Here is an 18,656-nt window from a genome sequence, read left to right as displayed (position 1 = left end):
GCTCTTCCTATTCGTGAACCTATGCAAATGTCTTTTAAATGTTGTTTAAATTTCCACAGCTTTTCAGTGTGTTGGTGAATATTTGCCAAACTACAGGAACCAGTGTCATAAAAGACAGACTTGTATTGCCAGGTCCCTGTCATCCAATGCTACAACAAAGGTACACTCTGCATTTCTTGATCAGAAATGCAGAGTTGTCTGTGTGATTGCTGCTCATTGGTAGGTTTTGGGTGCATAAGCATGCCCAAAGCAACAACTGTCATAAAAGGATGGTGTCCCATTTGACACCTCCCTCTGATTTTAGATGGTCAATTGCTATTCCAATACAGATGTTGAACTTGTTGCTAAGGATGCAAATTAATGTTCAAGTAGGACCTAAGGGCTTGAATTTGCTCTCAGCAGTGTAGAATGAGTGCTTATTGTTTGCTCACATCTTCCCATACTGTTATCGTGGGATTTTCAGCAGAGGTTTTCTTTAAACTGGCATCTGTTAAAGGTGGCACCCTCTACAAGCAACCTGTGGTATTTCTGAACAACATAAAAAACAACAAAACTCTTAGCCATATTATCATTGAGACATGAGGAGTCTAAGCCTAGAAATTTAATGTAAATTCAGTGATGTACAGAAAACCAAATAAAAATTTGAAAGGTGGATAGACTTGGGGAAGAGATAGAGAGATCATAGAAAACACAATTTGTTATAATTCTTTAAAGCTCCAACACTAATTTTCTTCTTCAGAAATGAGACTCCACACGTTCATAACTTTTTTTTGACAAGAGATGTTACCCAATAATCACTACCTCTGTAGTTTCAAAACACATTGACTCCTGAATACACTAGTCCTGCCCTTTTCAGCCATTTTTAATGTAGAATTAGTGGATGAGTACAGAAAGGTCATATTTTTGCAGTCATTTCAATATCAAATCTATTGGTGAGGTTCTGATAGTGTGCTGTCTGGAAAAGCAAAGTGTCTCTGATAACAACTTAATAGATTTCTAGTTTTAACTCTATATGTGTGTACTCCAGATTTCTTCCATCATAACAGTGGGAATTGATCACTTCATTATTGCTGTCATGGCAAATTTTACAATAATGTCAGGAAAATGGTGGAAACTATGGCTGTTGTATAGAGATCTTCTTGCTAATGTGAAGGAATGTATTCATATATTTTACATTTTGTTTATAGATTTTGACTGAACAAGTTTGTACACAAGTTGTTCACAAGCCTCATCCAGAACCTGACTCAACAATAAAAATTCAAAACCCAAGTAAGTGGAGATAATGGTTAGTTTTAGCTTCAGATCGTGCAATCCTTCAATTGCATTTACAGCATAAATGTAGAGCAATATTGACAATGGCCTGGATGACAGTAACTTGATGAAATTATAATGTACATTGAAGATCTGTTTCCAGATCATGCCCAATTCATTGTTGTAAAAAACGAAAAAAATGGTATATGTTGTACTCTTTTTGTAAAATATGAAGTCTTCACATATATTTATTTGCATTTATCAAAAACATAACATTATGGACAAACCCAAGAGTTAGAAATTTTTTCTCAATTACAATTCAAAGTTAAGGCTTCTATGATGCACCCCTTAACGTACTTTCCTTTTAACTTTAAATGCTGCTATGATGTGAAAATGTTGATAAGCTAAATAGAATAATAATTGAACAGAATAGTAATTTATTGTCACTTCCAAGCTCTTAGCCCTTTGGTTGTCATCGTGCAGTCAGATTAAACCATAATAAACTGTGGTACAAGTTGGTTGAACCTATGTAAAATTTTTTGAAAAGGAATGCCCAATAAAGCTGACCATTTTCTCATATTTTCCTTAATCTGTTATAAAAGCAAAAATTGTCTCTTGAGTTAAGCTGTTCTCCTCACTCCAAAGACTTCCTTTGCAACTTGTTTTACACATCCTCTCTAAGAACATTGCAGGTCAACCTACAGCACGTGGGCTGCAGCAGTTCCATAAGTCAGCTCACCATCACCTTCTCAAGGACAACTAGGGAGGGGCAATAAACACTGTTCCAATCAGCAACGCTCACATCCCATGAATGAATGAAAATAATCAAGAAATAACTCAATAATGTGAATTATGTAATGAATACTTCAGGCAGAAGAGAGGATCTGCAAGTGTCATGTTGACATGTTCAAAAGTGTAGTAGAACAGAAAGACCTAGGGGTAAGGTACATAGTTTTTTGGAAGTTGCGTCACAGGTAGACAAGGTGGTCAAGAAGGAGTTTAGCACATTTGCCTTCATTGCTTAGACCATTGAGTACAGAAGTTGGTATGTCATGTTGGAGTTGTATAGGAAGTTGGTGAGGCCACATTTGGAGTTCTGGTTGCCCTTGTATAGGAAGGATATTATTAAATTGAAATGATTTACAAGAATGTTGCTGGGACTGGAAGGTTTGAGTTTTAAGGAGAGGCTGGATAGGCTGGGACCTTTTTCAGTAGAACGTAGGAGCTTGGGGTGGGTGACCTTATACAGGTTTATAAAAATCATGAGGAACATAGATAAGGCGAATAGCAAAGGTCTTTTCCCTGTGACAGGAGAGCTCAGAACTAGAGGGCATATTTTTAAGGTGACAGGAGAAAGATTTAAAAGGGACCTGACAGGCAACTTTTTTACACATGGGTGGTTCGTATGTGGAAAAAAGCTGCCAAAGGAGGAGGTGTTAGATGCAGGTACATTATATGACCTAAATTATCCCATAAGCCATATTAACAGCTCCTCCAACACACGTTGCCACCATAAAAGATTTGTGCATACATAACCCTGGGGACCTCTGTTCTAGAATCTCTTTTGAAATGTATTTTATTCTCTCCTAGTCCATCCTATCAAAGTGTGTCGATAGATACTTTTCTGCATTGAATATGTTCTGCCATCTATCTGCCTAACTCACCAACCTATGCCCTCTTACTGTCTATTACTATCCTGCACATAGTCCTTCCAAGTTTTGCATCATCAGATTTTGGTATCCCACGAATCCAATACCTTAGTAGTTCTATACTGACACCTGGGGAAATCCACTATTATTTTCTCCAGTCTGAGAAAATAATTGTTTAATTGCTGTCTCTCAGCCTCTGTTTTATCTATGACATTCCTGTTCCTTTTATGCCATGGTTCAGGTTTGCTGCTAAACCTGTTATTTGGCATTTCATCAAATGTCTTTTAACAATCCATGTACACCACAGCAACCACGTTACTCTCATCAATCCTCTGATTTGCTTAGAAACCATGCATGTCAGATGTAAGGATATGGCCTTTGCAGCAATATTTAAGAGACTTCTGCTTTTAGGTGAAATACGGAAGTATAACACTCAGTTCCTTGAGCCTGTTTTGCCATTCAGTAAGATTCTGGCTGAACTAATTACTCCACATTCCTTTTTATCCCTGCTTTACTTTCACCCAATTGCTTATCAAAATCTAATTTTAAAAATGCTAGCATCAATTCTAACAAGTAAAAGCAGAGTATTTGCAAATTTAAAATAAAATCATGCAGAGCCAGCTAAACTTCAAGAAGGGGAAATTGTGATTGATGAATTTATTGCATTCATTGAGGCAACAAGCAGGATAGATAAAGGGAGTCCCAGAAATATATTTGGATTTCCAAAAGTTGTTCAATAAGGTATCACACATGAGGCTACTTAATATGATAACTGTCCATGGATTTGTGGTACCATTCAGATGAATACTGAGTGCAATTCTGGTCTCCCTGCTACAGGACAGATGTTGTGAAACATGAAAGGGTTCAGAAAGGATTTACGAGGATGTTGCCAGGGTTGAAGAGGTTGAGCTATAGGGAGAGGCTGAATAGACTGGAGCTGTTTTTCCTGGAGTGTCGGAGGCTGAGGGGTGATCTTATAGAGGTTTATAAAATCATAAGGGCATGAATAGGGTAAATAGACAATTTTTTTCCCCCTGGGGTGAGGGAGTGCAAAATGAGAGAACATAGATTTAAGGTGAGAAGGAAAAGATTTAAACGGGACCTAAGGGACAACATTTTCGCGTAGAGGGTGGTGCATGTATGGAATGAGCTGCCAGAGGAGGCTGGTACAATTGCAACATTTAAAAAGCATCTGGATGGGTATATGTATAGGATGGGTATAGAAGGATATGGGCCAAATGCTGGCAAATGGGACTAGATTAATTTAGGATATCTGGTCGGCATGGATGAGTTGAACTGAAGAGTCTGTTTCCATATGCTATTTCTCTATGACTCTAAAATGATAGTAAACCATCACTATATTTCATAAGCAAAATGTTCTACTTAAGGTAAGTGGCAGTTTGGTAGAAGTGACCATTACTTGGGGAAATAAAGACTCATCATTACAATGAGGACACCTTCCAGTGTGTTGTCTGTTACTGTTGCTACTATTACTAAATGGGATAGAATTTGAAGGAATGTAGAAACCTAAGACTGGGCATCCATGAGATGTTGTGGGCCACCAGTACCAGCAGCATTGCACTCAAACACAATCTGCAACATATTAGCCTGGCATATTTCCCACTTTACCATTACCATCAAGCCAGAGGATTGATCTTGGTTCAATGAAGATTGCAGGAAGACATGTCAGGAGCAGCACCAGGCACATCTAAAACTAAGTAAAAGAGACAAAACAGCTGAATTCCTGAGGTGTGGTAAGAGAGACATCAAGGCTGCATTTGACCGATTGTGGCATCAAGGAGCCCTAACAAAACTGGAATTAATGGGTATCAGGAGGCAAACTCTCAGCTCATTGGAGTCATACCTGGCATGTAGGAAAATGGTTGTGGTTGTTGGAGGTCAGTCATCTCAGCTCCAGGACATCTCTGCTGGAGTTCCTCAGGGCAGTATCCTAGGCCCAACCATCTTCAGCTGCTTCATCAATGACCTTGTGTCCATTGTAAGGTCAGAAGTGGGGATGTTCGCTGATGATTGTGCAATGTTCAGCAACATTCATGACATCTCAGATACTGAAGCAGTCCATGTTCAAATGCAGCAAAATCTCTGACAATATCCAGGCTTGGGGTGACAATTGGCAAGTAACATTCACACTGCATGTATGCCAGGCAATGACCATCTCCAATAAGAGAGAATCTAATTACCACCCCTTGACATTCAGTAGTGTTACCATCACTGAATCCCCCACAATCAACACCCTGGGGGTTAGCATTAATCAGGAACTCAACTGGACTTGTCGCATAAACTCAGTGGCTCCAACAGCACGTCAGACGCTAGGAATACTACGTTGAGTAACTCACCTCCTGACTCCTCAAAGTCTGTGCACCATCGATAACGGACAAGTCATGAGAGTGATGGAATACTCCTCACTTGCCTGGATGGGTGTAGCTCGAACAAGACTCAAGAAACTTGACATCATCCAGGGTGAAGCAACCTGCTTGATTGGCACCACAACCATAGTTGTCCACTCCATCTACTACCCACACTCATTAGCAGCATGTGCACTCTCTACAAGATGCACTGCTGAAAATAACTAAAGATCCTCAGACAGCATTTTCCAAATCCCTGACCACTTCCATCTAGGAAGACAAGGGCAGCAGATACATGGGAACACCACTACCTGCAAGTTCCCTTCCATCCTGACTTGGAAATGTATCACCGTTTATTCGATCAAGATCCTGGAATTCCCTTCCTACAGCATGTGGATTGTGGAGATTCAAAGAGGCAGCTCACTAACACCTTCGCAAGATTAGCTCAGATGGTTGGACCGTGTGCTCATAACACCCAAGGTCATGGTTTCAATCCCCGCACTGACCAAGTCTGCAGGTTTCCAACCATGGATTTAACATTGCGTATTTTCATTTGAAGCATGCATTTGCAATGATACCGTGCGGCCGTCTCATCTTTAGGGGCGGTGCCGTTGCTCAGTTCTTAGCATGGCTACCTCATATCACCAGGGACCCAGGTTCAATTCCAGCCTTGGGAAACTGTGGAGTTTGCACATTCTCACCACGTCTGCGTGGATTTCCTCCAGGTGCTCCAGTTTCCTCCCACAGTCCAAAGGTGTGTAAGTTGGGTGGATTGGCCATGCTAAATTGCCCATTGTGCCCAGAGATGTTCAGCTTAGGTGTGTTATAGGGGGATGGTTCTGGGTGGGATGCTCCAAGGGTCGGTGTGGACTTGTTGGGCCGAAGGGCCTGTTTCCACACTGTAGGGATTCTATGATTCTAAATTGCCATAATATCTAGGGATGCGCAGACTAAGTAGTCTAGCCATGAGAAACGCAGGGTTACAGGGATAGCGTGGGAGGTGGGTTGGATGCTGTATGGAGGGCCAGTGTGGACTTGATGGACTGAATGGCCTGCTTCCTCACTATAGGGATTATATGATCTATGAACCAGGGACAGGCAATGAATTCTGGCCAGCCATCAACTCCCATGTTCCACAAATGAATAAAAAAAGTCCAGTGAAGCTACAAAACAGGGCTACTTGTATGCCAAACAACTTAAGCAGCAGGTGATTCCTCAACCAATAGATCAGATCTAAACTGCCATATCCACTCATGAAGGTCAAGAACAATCAAACAACTCACTGGAGAAGAATGCTGCGTAAATATCCTCATCTCAATGATGGCTGAGCTCAGCACATCAATCTAAAAGATAACGCTGAGGCATTTACAGCAGTTTTCAGGCAGACATGTCAAGTGGATGATCCAACTCAGCCTCCTTCAGAGATCCCTAACATCACAGACGCCAATCTTCAGCGATCTGGATTCACTCCATGTAATTTCAGAAAGTGCTGCAGGCACTGGATACAGGAAAGCCAGGACCTTAACAACATTCTGGCAATAGGACTTGTGCTCCAGAACTTGTTCCAGTGCAGCTACAATGCTGAAATCTAACACCGTCCCATTACCCCCACCCCCCCACCTCCCCCCCACCAATATAGACAATTTGTCCAGGAATGTTCTGTACTCCTGAAGCAGGTCAAATCCAACCCGCCAATTACTGTCCCATTAGTCTACTCCTGCTCATCAGGAAAGTGATGGAAAGTGTCATCAGCAGTGCGATCCAGCAGCATTTACTCACTGATGCTCACCTTAGGTTCTGCCAGGGCTACTCAACTCCTGACCTCATTACAACCTTGGCTCAAATATGGTGAAAAACACTGAATTCCAGAAGTAGGAAGACTGACTGTGCTTGACATCTAGGCCACAGTTGATAGTGTGGCATGGCGAAACCATAGTACCCTCCAGTGTTTTAGAGCCATGTCTAACACAAAGAAAGACAGTGGTGGCTGTTGGAGGTCAGTCCCATCAGCTCCAGGAATCCCTTGGGGTAGTTGTCCTAGGCCCAATTACCTTCAGCTACTTCGTCAACAAACATCCCTTCCTTGTGAGATCAGAAGTGGAAATGTCCATGGATGATTGCGTGATAATCGGTACCGTCGCAACTCCTACTGAAGCAGTCCATATCCAAATGCAACAAGGCTTGATCAATATCCAGGTTTAGGTTGACAAGTAATATTTGCACCACACAAATACCAGACAATGACCACCTTTAACAAGACAGAATCTAACCATTTGGATGAGTGCAACTCCACTGCAGAAGCTTGACATCATCCACAACAAAGCAGGCCACATGATTGAGACCACATTCAAGCACTTCAACACCAATGCTTAGGAGCAGCAATTTGTACAAAAATCCACATGATGCACTGCATAAATACACCAAGGCCCGTTAGCGCATTCCAAACCCATGACCACCACCATCCACAAGTACAAGGGGACATCTGCAAATTCCCCTCCAAGCCATTCGCCATCCTGACTTGGAAATGTATCACCGTTCTTTCACTGTCGCTGGGTCAAAATCCTGGAACATTTTCCCCAATGGCACTATGGGTCTACCTACATTAAATGGACTACAATGGTTCAAGAATGCAGCTCACCACTACCTTCTCATGGGCAACAAATGATTGGCAATAAATGCTAGTTGAGTCAGCGATTTTCACATCGTGTGAATGAATACAAAAACATACCCCTGTAATGATCTTGTTTAAATGTTGACACCTGACTTTGACATGAAAACTATTCATTTTTCATACACCTTGTGTGAAATTTGACCCCGACCTTTAGCAAATGTATCTAAACTCCATTCTTAGCCATGCGGTCCTGGCTCATGTCACACTTACCCTGGAAAGATGCAAATCTACTTGGAGTCATTGAATAGCTATTCAGCTCCTTGTACCTCTGTATGTCAGCAAGTCAAGCCTACTACCTCATTGCTTACTGTGTTCCTGCTAATTCCTTCCACAAATATGGCAACATGGTATCAAGAAGCAATGGTATATCCACAGCCCAGTCCAAACTTGAAGTGGCTGAGGTTGCACAGCCAACAAGTAATTGTGGAGCAGCCAGATATTAAATAATTCAAGGTATTGGAAAATAAGGTTCAAGTTTGGAGAAAATTGTGTACCACATCTGATGCAGATATCTAAGAATAACTGCATACAAAGGAAAATCTAGCATTTGGCTGCAGTTGGAACAAGATGTCAAAAAAATTTCAAGGATGGAAACAAACAGTTTTGGATTGAATCTTGAGAAAATGGCCTGAAGCAAGCAAGCTAGCAAGAAACTTAGATGGCGTACTAGGATTATGAAAAGACACAATTCTGTGCAACAGAAGACCTAGATTTCAGTGTCGGTCAGAAGAACTTGATGTCTGGTTTACTGCATTTTGCTGGTTTGTATCAGATATTGGCAAATGAGTAGATACAGGTTGACCTGGATTGCAAATATGGATAAGACTCCCACAAATTTTAACATATTGGTCAGTTAGAAAGTGAGCAAAGTTGGAGAGAAAGCAGTGTTAGTGAAGACAACTGATTATGAAAGGAGTAGATTCACATAGATGATATTTTAAAGAAAAACCCTCCCAAAACAGCAGTTCTCGAAAAGAGTAGTTGTACATGTGTACATGAAGGGATAAAGGTGGCATGACAATATAGCTGAGGAAAATTTGGAGCTTCTAATCATGAGAATTATATAAAGATAAAAGCCTTCGAATCTGACAAAGCCCAAATCACATCTTGTTGAAATTGGTGACCAACAGACCACGCAATGGTGATGTTGTAGTGATGTCTGACAGTCTAATTAGTTTTCTTCAACCATTTGACATCTCTCTAAGCAAGTCCTTCAATAATAGCATCAAAGGTGAACCTTTTGGATAATTAGAGGAAAGAAGACATTCACCCAAGGAAAGCATCATTTAGTCTTCAATGTTAGCAATCCTGTGTGAAATGCTGGGGTTGGGGTGTGGAAAATCAGACAGATTGTCATCAAACTATTCAGGAAGTGTGGGCTGTCCAGTGCATATGATGATCATTTGTAGAATGCTATGGATAATGATATGAATGCTAATGAAGATGATGTTGATCAATACGATGCCAATCTGAAGACAACAAGAACAGTGATTTTTTTTGGATTTACCATGTACTGCCACGTAGTACTGGTATTCTTCTTGTACTGTAGAAAAAACTGAGTGAAACACTACAGAAGTTTTTTTGTTGTTGATGAATTTGGTACATTTGATTTGGTACAGAATAATTAATGTCTGTGTCCATGCAGATTATTACTTGTTCATAAATAAAAATGTCATGATAAAAAAGCTTTTGGCTTCACTTGTGCTATTTTTGGTAATTGGTTTGGTAGAAGCATTCTCCAATGTGGCTGGTTCAATAGCGGTCAGTGGTAAATGGAATTCAATCTGGATAAATGTGATCTGATGCACTTGGATAGGGCAAACAAGGCAAGGGAGTACATGATGATGGCAGGACTCTACGAAGTACCGAGGATCAGAGGAACCTTGGTGTACATGTACACTGGTCACTTAAGGTTTCAGGACAGATGGATAAAGTCATTAAGAAAGCATATGGTATACATGCCTTTATTAGTTGAGATATAGAAGTTGAAGAGTCTATGCTGAAACTTTCTAAAACATTTATTGCTAGTATTGCATAGAGGAACGTGATTGCACTGGAGAGGGTGCAGAGGACATGTGCCTGAGCTGGAAAGTTCGAGGAGAAATTGGGGTTGTTCTCCTCAGAGCAGAGAAATTGAGAAGGGTCATGATTGAGATGTATAAAATTTATGAAGGGTGTAGGAACTTTTCTCCTCAATAGAAGAATCAATGACTGGGGACATAAATGGAAGGGCAAAGACAGAAGATTTAGAGGAGATGTGAGGAAATCCTTTTACACCAAGAGGTTGGTTGTAATCTGGAACTCACTGCCTGTAAGGATGGTTGTGGTAGAAACCCTCATAACACCTGAGAAATGTTTAGACGTGTATTTACAATTCCAAGGCATACAAGGGTATGGGCCAAGTGCTGGAAAATGGGATTGGAATAGGTAGGTGGTCATTTTTGATCAACATGGGTGTGATGGCAAAAGGGTCTTTTTCTGTGCTGTCGATCTCTATGACTTGTACTTGATGTAAAACTTAATGTGGTTTTTGGGAATGCAGTTAGTTTTATTATGGCATTCTTTATGGCAAGTCTGTGTTGTCAGGTGAAAGGAGAAGAAGATGCAACATGCAAAGAAACCTGCTCACAGGAGTACTTACCGTCCAAACACAGTTTATAGGCTAATGGACAACAAGCTTGCATTTAAATAAAAAACGAAAGAACTGCAGATGCTGTAAACCAGGAAACAAAACAGAAGTTGCTGGAAAAGCTCAGCAGGCCTGGCAGCATCTGTGAAGGAAAAAACAGAGTTAACGTTTTGGATCTGGTGACCCTTCCTCAGAACTCAGAAGCTTGCATTTATCTGTGGGATGGTGATGTGGAGGCTTTGCTTCTCTGAAGAGCAAATTCCATTTGGAATTATTACTTTACAGAAGAAGATCTGCAACAACTGACAGTCATAGCAAATATTGCCTGTTGCAGCTGTGAATTATTTTCAGTTCAGTCTATTCTACTGTATTAACAGCATTAGTTCTTTTGCAGTTCATTCAGCATGGAGCTTGCAATTGCGCTAGAGCATTCTGTTCTTCTTGGATCTTTGGATACAGAATAGGGTTCTCTGACATGCATAGAAATCAAATGCAGCCTTTTCTGAACCCATGTTAGCTGTGGCTTCAGCAAAACTGTCTTCATACACAGCAAATGCTTCCACTTCACACACCTGGAAACTGATTGCTACTAGTAATGTATTGCTAAAAGCTTCCAGAGTGCTTTTACAGTAATAAAGTCATACAATAAAGAGGAGGCCCTTCAGCCCATCAGGTCTGCACCAACCTATCTACATAATCCCCCTTTCTAGGACTTTGCCCATAGCCTTGTATGTTATGACATTTCAAGTACTCATCCAAGTACTTGATAAAGATTGTGAGGTTTCCTGCCTCTACCACCCTCCCAGGCAGTGCATTCCAGACTTCCTCCATCCTCTGGGTGAAAACACTTTTTCTCAAATCCCCTCCACGCCTTTTGACTTTCACCTTAAAATTATGTCCCCCTTGTTAATGACCCTTAAACTAAGGGGAACAGCTGCTTCTTTCTCCCCTTTCCATGCCCTTCATAATCCTATATGCTCAAATCAAGTTCCCCTTCAGTCTTATCTGCTCTAAAGAAAACAATCCAAGCCTATTCAGCCTGTCTTCATAGCTAAATGCTTCAACCCAGGCAATATCCTGGTGAATCTCCTGTGCACTCCCTCTAGTGCAGTCACATCTTTTATATAATGTGGTGAATAGAACTGCACACAGTACTCCAGTTGTGGCCTAACTAAAATTTTGTACAGCTCTAACATGACCCTCTATACCATGACTGATAAAGGCAAGTGTCCCGTATGCTGCCTTAACTGTCAGGGATCTGTGGACAAGCACCCCAGGAACTTTTTGTTTCTCTGAGCTTCGTAAATGTTCAACCTTTCACTGTGTCCTCTCTCCGTCATCTTTTAGCTTCTTCCAAAGTGCATCATCTCTCACTTATCAGGGTTAAATTCCATCTGCCATTGATCTGTCCATCTGACCAACATCTTTGTATCTTCCTGTAACCTGAGACCTTCTTACTCACCATTAACCATCTGGCCAATCATTGTGTCATCTGCAAACTTATTAGCCCCCCCCCTCACATCCTCATCTATTTCATGCATATGTACCACAAACAATAAGGGACCCAGCACTGATCACTGTGATACACCACTGGACACCAGCCTGCACTCACGTAAGCAGCCTCCTACCATTAAGCCAGTTTTTGATCCATCTTGCTCAGTTACCCTAGATTTGATGTGCTTTTATCTTCTGAGAAAGAGTCATTGGATCTGAAACGTTAAGTCTGACTTCTCTCCACAGATGCTGCCAAACCTGCTGAGCTATTCCAGCAATTTCTATTTTTGTCTCTGCTTTTACTTTATCAGTTTCCTGTATGGACTTGTCAAAGGCTTTGTTGAAAATACATAAACCTGCACTACCCTAATCTACACACCTTCACCAAAAAATGATTCAAATTGATTAGACATGACCTCTCTCTGACAAAACCATGCTGAATGCCCTGATCAAACCTTACCTCTCCAAGTGGAGATTAATTCTCCTCTTATGGATTTTCTCTAGTAGGCTCCCTATCACTGATGTGGGACTCACTGGTCTGTAATTCCCTGGTTTATACCTACCACCCTTTAAAAGTGCAACCACGTTACCTGTTCTCTTACCAGTGACCTCCCCTGTGGCCAGAGAGGAATTAAAAATTTGAATCAGAGCCCTTGTAATTTCCTCCTGATCTTCCACAGCAGGCTGGGATGCAGCTCATCCAGACATGTAAATGTGTCCACTTTTAAGCCTGCTAAAACCTTCAATGCCTCCTCACTTCCTATGTCGATCTGTTCAAGAATCTCACATTCTTTCTCCCTGAATTCTGTACCACCATCCTCCTTGTCCCAAGTTTTATATTTTGGTAATCCTTCATCTCTCTACTCATTTCCTAGCATAGTAAGGTAAAGCTGCCTCTTACATGCTAGGCTGCCAATTCTTCTTCAACCATCAGCAACCTGCTTATTGATATCTTTAGGCAGTTGTTCTGCATGTGAGTATTTGGTGGCTTCCTGCAATATTGCTTCAAAATAATGCCCATGTGGAGTTGGTTTTTTTGTATCTTGCATCATTCTTGTTCCAAATATGGTGGAGATGATAGTGTAATGTTAACGTCGCTGAATTAGTAATCCAGAGGCCCAAGTTAATGCTCTGGGACATAGATTCAAATCCCAATATGGCAACTAATGTAAGTGAAAATCAATTAATAAATCTCAAATATAAAACTAGTAATAATACTCAGGAAAACTATTGTTCATTTTGCAAACTCATTCAGTTCACTAATGCCCTTTAGGGACAGAAATTTGCCATTCTTACCTGGTCTGGCATTCATGTCACCTATTGTAGTGGATTGAATTTTAACTGTCTTCTGAAATGTCCTAGCAAGCCACTTAGGTTGAAGGGAAATTATGGAAAAGTAATGAATGCTCGCCCGTGAAAGAATGAAAAATAAAAGAGGACTCTGGAAAAGGATTTTCAGTATGATAAAGAAGTGAATACTTATGTCATAGAATGTTGAGAAAAACAGTGTGGTCCAACAGAAATTTTTGGCAGCAACCCATTAAAGAATATTTGAGATGAACAATCCCTGTTGTATGTGTTAGTGGTCAATCCATTGTGTACCTCCAAGTCCTTCATTCTCAAGTGGGCTAAATAACAAAAAGAACAACTATGGTATTCATGTTAAGTAATATTACAGTGTTTTCTACTACTGCAGGAATGCACCCCTATGTATAAAGATTTTAAAAAGGATTGCAGAAATGTCTACACCCAAATTTTTCATCCTTTTTAAGGTCCAGGTGCTTGTCTTGTCTATATTTGTATTTCTGCAGGTGTTTCCTCAGTGGCTCCAAAGTGGAAGACTCCTTCAGGGCTAATTACAAGCTCTGCTTTAACAGCCATTAAAAGCGCTATCTTGTCAGCAACAGTTTACTAGTACAGACTGGCCTAGTTGGCTTTCTGTCATCAGGATCTCCCTGGGATCCTCGCACATAGTGTACTGTTGGATGTCCAATTCCAATTGCATAACTATCTTTAATATCAGATTATGGTTCAGCAGTCCAACTGATCTTTGGGAGGACAAACTGTAGAACATTCATGATTTGACTGAACCACCTCGTTATTGAGTCTCCTTGTCTTTAGGAGATGGTTGAGAAGGTAGTATTATTACTGATGCCACATACACCTGAAGGGAAGGCCCAGCAGCAGTGTCTGTTACAATGACTATTTGCTTCATGATGATTGTAAAATGTTCATGCTATGAATTAACATTGCACATTCATTGGCTCCATATTGTGTACGTCCAGATAGCTCAATGTATTCAGTAAAATCTGGTGCGCAGAAATTATCTAAAATCTATATCCCTGCACTCTCCAGCAAACCATAGGCTCCTCCCTGGGCTGTTCTTTTCATTAACATCTGTTGTTGTTTGTTTATACTTCATGAATCATTCAGTGCAAAGCCTGTCGTTCACTATCAAAATGATATTGGGAAAAATTTCTCCTCTGTATATGAGATACGTGACAATGTATCTTTGGGGAGCCCTCCTCCTTGGATCCTTCATTATGAATGTTTGGGCTTCCTGGTGAAGTCGTGCTTCTTGCGCCTCTGAAATATTGCTCTTTTTATTGTTGATAAATATACTTCTTCTACAGTGTTGTTGGCTGGCTTTAAGTAGTAGTTGTCCCTTGAGCTGTTGCATCGTCCCAATCGCTGAGCTGTCTAAAGAGTGCCTGTTCAACTGTGGCATCTCACAAATCCAAGTTAAAGAATATCTGGCCTCAAATAGTACAGGACACACGCTGAGTCTTTCAGATGTGATGAAGCTCCACCCATTGCCTCCCTCACTTATGCTATGTGTGAAAATCACTGACAGCTCAATTATTTATGTATGTAATTTCATGTCTAACTTACTATATATTTTTTATAGTGATTCTCAAGGTAGTTGCCACTTTGTTGAAAAATTCTACACCAAGCAATGAGCTGATGGAAGTTAGACGTCTGTTTTTATCAGATATGATAAAATTATTCAGCAACAGTCGGGAAAACAGAAGGTATGTTGACACAGGGATTGATTTATGCTTGCCTTTATATTTCTACGTATATTGTTCGTGTTTTAATCCCTAACATGCCTGCTTAGCAGATCCATTTTGTTTAGCCTGTCCAATGATACCTTTGTGCGCGTATGTTCTTTGAAGTGCCTCATGTTGGCATGAATTTTGTATTTATTCTGTGTTTCTTTCCTTATTTACGGTTCTTCATATTTATTGAATTACATTTTTTAATTTCTCTCTCTTATGTTTATGATTTCTTTCCTTGCTTGATTCCGCAGTCGTCTTTTTTCACTTAGAACCATTAGGTCATGTTAAGTTTAAAAGCTGTTGTGTTAAATGTATCATACCTTAGATTTGTTTCTATGCATATCTAGTACATGAAAAGAATTAAACTTTGAAAATTAACTCCTAAAATTAATAAGATCTGAGAAACGTAGATTCCGGTGAGCATGGGACATTTCGGTTATGACATTTCATTTTAAGTTAAAACATGAAGTAATTCTTCCATGGTGTCATTGCTCAGTCCTTTGAGTAAATGGAGCCAGGAAGTCATGTTTGAGGTTGTACAGGATATTGGTAAGGCCTCTTCTGCAATACTGTGTCCAGTTCTGGTTGCTTATTTATAAGAAAGATGTTATTAAGCTAGAGAGGGTTCAGAAGAGATTTACCAGGATCTTGCTGGAAATGGAAGGTTTGAGTTATAAAGAAAGGCTAGATAGGCTGGGACTTTTTTTCAGTGGAGGTTGAGAAGCAGCCTGATAGAAGTTTATAAAATGATGAGAGGAATAGATAGAGTTAACAGTAGATATCTTTTCCCTAGGATGGGAGATTTCAAGACAAGGGGACACATTTTTAAGGTGAGAGGAGATAGATTTTTAAAAAAAGACATGAGAGGCAAATTTTTTTACACAGAAGGTGGTTCGCATTTGGAATGAATCTCCTGAGGCAGTGGTGGATGCAGGTACAATTACAGCATTCAAAAGACATTTAGATTGGTGCATGAATAGGAATGATTTGGAGGGATTTGGGCCAGGAGTAGGGAGGTGGGAGTAGTTTAGTTTGGTATTATATTCGGCGTGGACTGCTTGGACAGAAGGGTCTGTTTCCGTGCTGTATAACTCTATGCGTGCTTATTTTAGTCATGGACTGGACTTCTCCCAACCGAAAATATCTTCAGCAAGCCAAGTCACTCAATGCTCCTCTACATTGATGAACCACATTATTTTTAATACCTCAATTGTAGGCCCCTATTTTCTATACAAGAGGACATGGAGTTTTCAAAGCCTATCTTTAGGTAGATTATTTCCAATCCCTTAATTGGAGCTCAACTCATTTATCTTTCCTGCAGAATTCAGGATAATGCAGCAAAAGTTTTCCAAGTTGTGGAATCACATCTGAGTTGAACATTATGCAAGTGAAGTCTTGATAATCCTGAGTTTGCAAAGAATTACACTGATAACCAATTCAAGATTATCACATTTGCATTATGGCGCATTTGCTAGTACAGAAAGTTGCATATATTAATAAATCGACAGAGCCTCTTTCTTTGCAGGTAGAAAAGCGTGTACAGAACTGTTTCAATTTAACAAAATAGGTGGTAGATACACACTGGTTCATTTCTCAGGGCCATTCCTTGACCAATCTGACTCAACCTGCCTTGTTTTTAAATTTGAACAAAACCTGACGGTCAATTGCGAATCATCATTAACAAGTGTATTCTCTATAGCAATGCCTCTACCTATCCCCTCCTCCCACCTCAAGCCGCACCCCCATCTCCTACCTACTAACCTCATCCCGCCCCCTTGACCTGTCCGTCCTCCCTGGACTGACCTATCCCCTCCCTAACTCCCCACCTACACTCACCTTTACTGGCTCCATCCCTGCCTCTTTGACCTGTCTGTTTCCTCTCCACCTATCTTCTCCTCTATCCATCTTCTATCCGCCTCCCCCTCTCTCCCTATTTATTTCAGAACCCCCTTCCCCTCCCCCATTTCTGATGAAGGGTCTAGGCCCGAAACGTCAGCCTTCCTGCTCCTCTGATGCTGCTTGGCCTGCTGTGTTCATCCAGCTCTACACCTTGTTATCTCAGAGCACTTGCTAGCCAGTCAGCATGTTTCTTTCATACAAAATTTATCTTCCAATGAGAAACACAAATGATGTTGATGAAACAAATGTTACATTGATTAGGACCTGTTTTATATGTGCATATTTCTACCATGATGTATTCTTTTCAGGTGTCTTTTGCAGTGTTCAGTCTGGCAAGACTGGATGTTCTCGCTTGGATATATAAATCCTAAATGCACGGATGAACAGAAAATAACAGAGATGGTCTATAACATTTTCCGTATTCTTCTGTATCATGCAATTAAGTACGAATGGGGAGGCTGGCGTGTTTGGGTAGATACTCTGTCAATAGCACATTCTAAGGTAGGATTTGTTAATAATTGCAACTTCATTATATTAGCAGGAGTTAACTACAAAAGCACATGTTCAAGTTCTGCTGTAAAGTGCATTGTTAGTATAACAAAGAACCTTATTCTTTGTACTATAGAAGTAAAAGTTGAGGGTGGGCTAACTTAGTTGGCTGGACGACAGGTTTGCAGTGCATACTTCAACAACATGGGTTCAATTCCTGCTTTGGCTGAGGTTACCAAGAGGGATTGCCCTTCTCAATCTCTTCCCTTGCTTGAGGCATACTGACCCTCAAGTTAAACCACCATAAGTCATCTGTCTCTAAATGAGAGAGCACAGCCTTATAATTTAGTAAGACTATAACAGCTTTTTACTATAGTAGTGACAATGGAATAATGGATCATGACTTTCTTTGCAGCATAAGAGCAGTAACTTCTTTTCAAAATTGTTTTAATATGGTTCAGCTCACTATGTAGCAATAAACATTTATGGATTGAAGAAGACTGTAAATATGTAATAAGCAATGTGATATGCAGTTCATTGTCACCCTCTTCTGGTAAATTAGAAAAATTGCAATTCAGCTGTCTGTCACCTGGGTTACTTCCTGATTGTGTTGCCTATTAAAACATTCTATGTTTTGATTGAAATGGAAATTAGCTTTATTATTTGGACAATATTTTGTTCCTTAATCATTTTCTGTACTAATTTTTTAAAAATTCTAAGTTAAAATGATTTAAATTAAATTACCTTTGTATTTTTGGCTGAGACTGTCCAGCTACCACCGTTGCAATTCCATCTTTGATTGTATTATGCTATGTTTCATCATTATGTTTGAATCAGAGTCAAAGAGATATTCAGTACAGAAAAAGACCTTTCAGTACATTGAGTCTCTGCCAGTCAAAAACAGGCACCTAACTGTTCTAATCCCATTTTCCTGCACTTGGCCCATAGCCTTGTATGCCTTGGCATCCCAGGTACCCAGGTAAATAGTTCTTAAATGTTATTAGGGTTTCTGACTCTACCACCTAGTCAAGCAGTGAGTTCCAGATTCCTACCACCTCTGGGTGAAAAGATTTTTCCCAAAATTCTTTCCAAACCTTCTGTTCTTTACCTTAAATCTGTACCCCCGGTCATTGATCCCTCTGCCAAAAA

General features: G+C 40.3%; 1 protein-coding gene across 1 annotated transcript in view; it reads left to right on the top strand.

Moving 5' to 3' along the window:
* Window positions 1-18,656, top strand: part of nbeaa (neurobeachin a) — an 831,637-nt gene that overhangs the window by 216,984 nt on the left and 595,997 nt on the right. The window contains exons 19-21 of the mRNA XM_048597909.1: window positions 1,188-1,269; window positions 14,969-15,092; window positions 17,327-17,519. Coding sequence (XP_048453866.1) covers window positions 1,188-1,269; window positions 14,969-15,092; window positions 17,327-17,519 — 399 coding nt within the window. The remainder of the gene's footprint in view (window positions 1-1,187; window positions 1,270-14,968; window positions 15,093-17,326; window positions 17,520-18,656) is intronic.

Source organism: Rhincodon typus, chromosome 6, assembly GCF_021869965.1.
Source record: "Rhincodon typus isolate 14 chromosome 6, sRhiTyp1.1, whole genome shotgun sequence".
Taxonomy (NCBI): Eukaryota; Metazoa; Chordata; class Chondrichthyes; order Orectolobiformes; family Rhincodontidae; genus Rhincodon; species Rhincodon typus.
The sequence above is the reverse complement of the archived record's forward strand: the minus strand, read 5'-3'. Positions and strand labels throughout refer to the sequence as shown.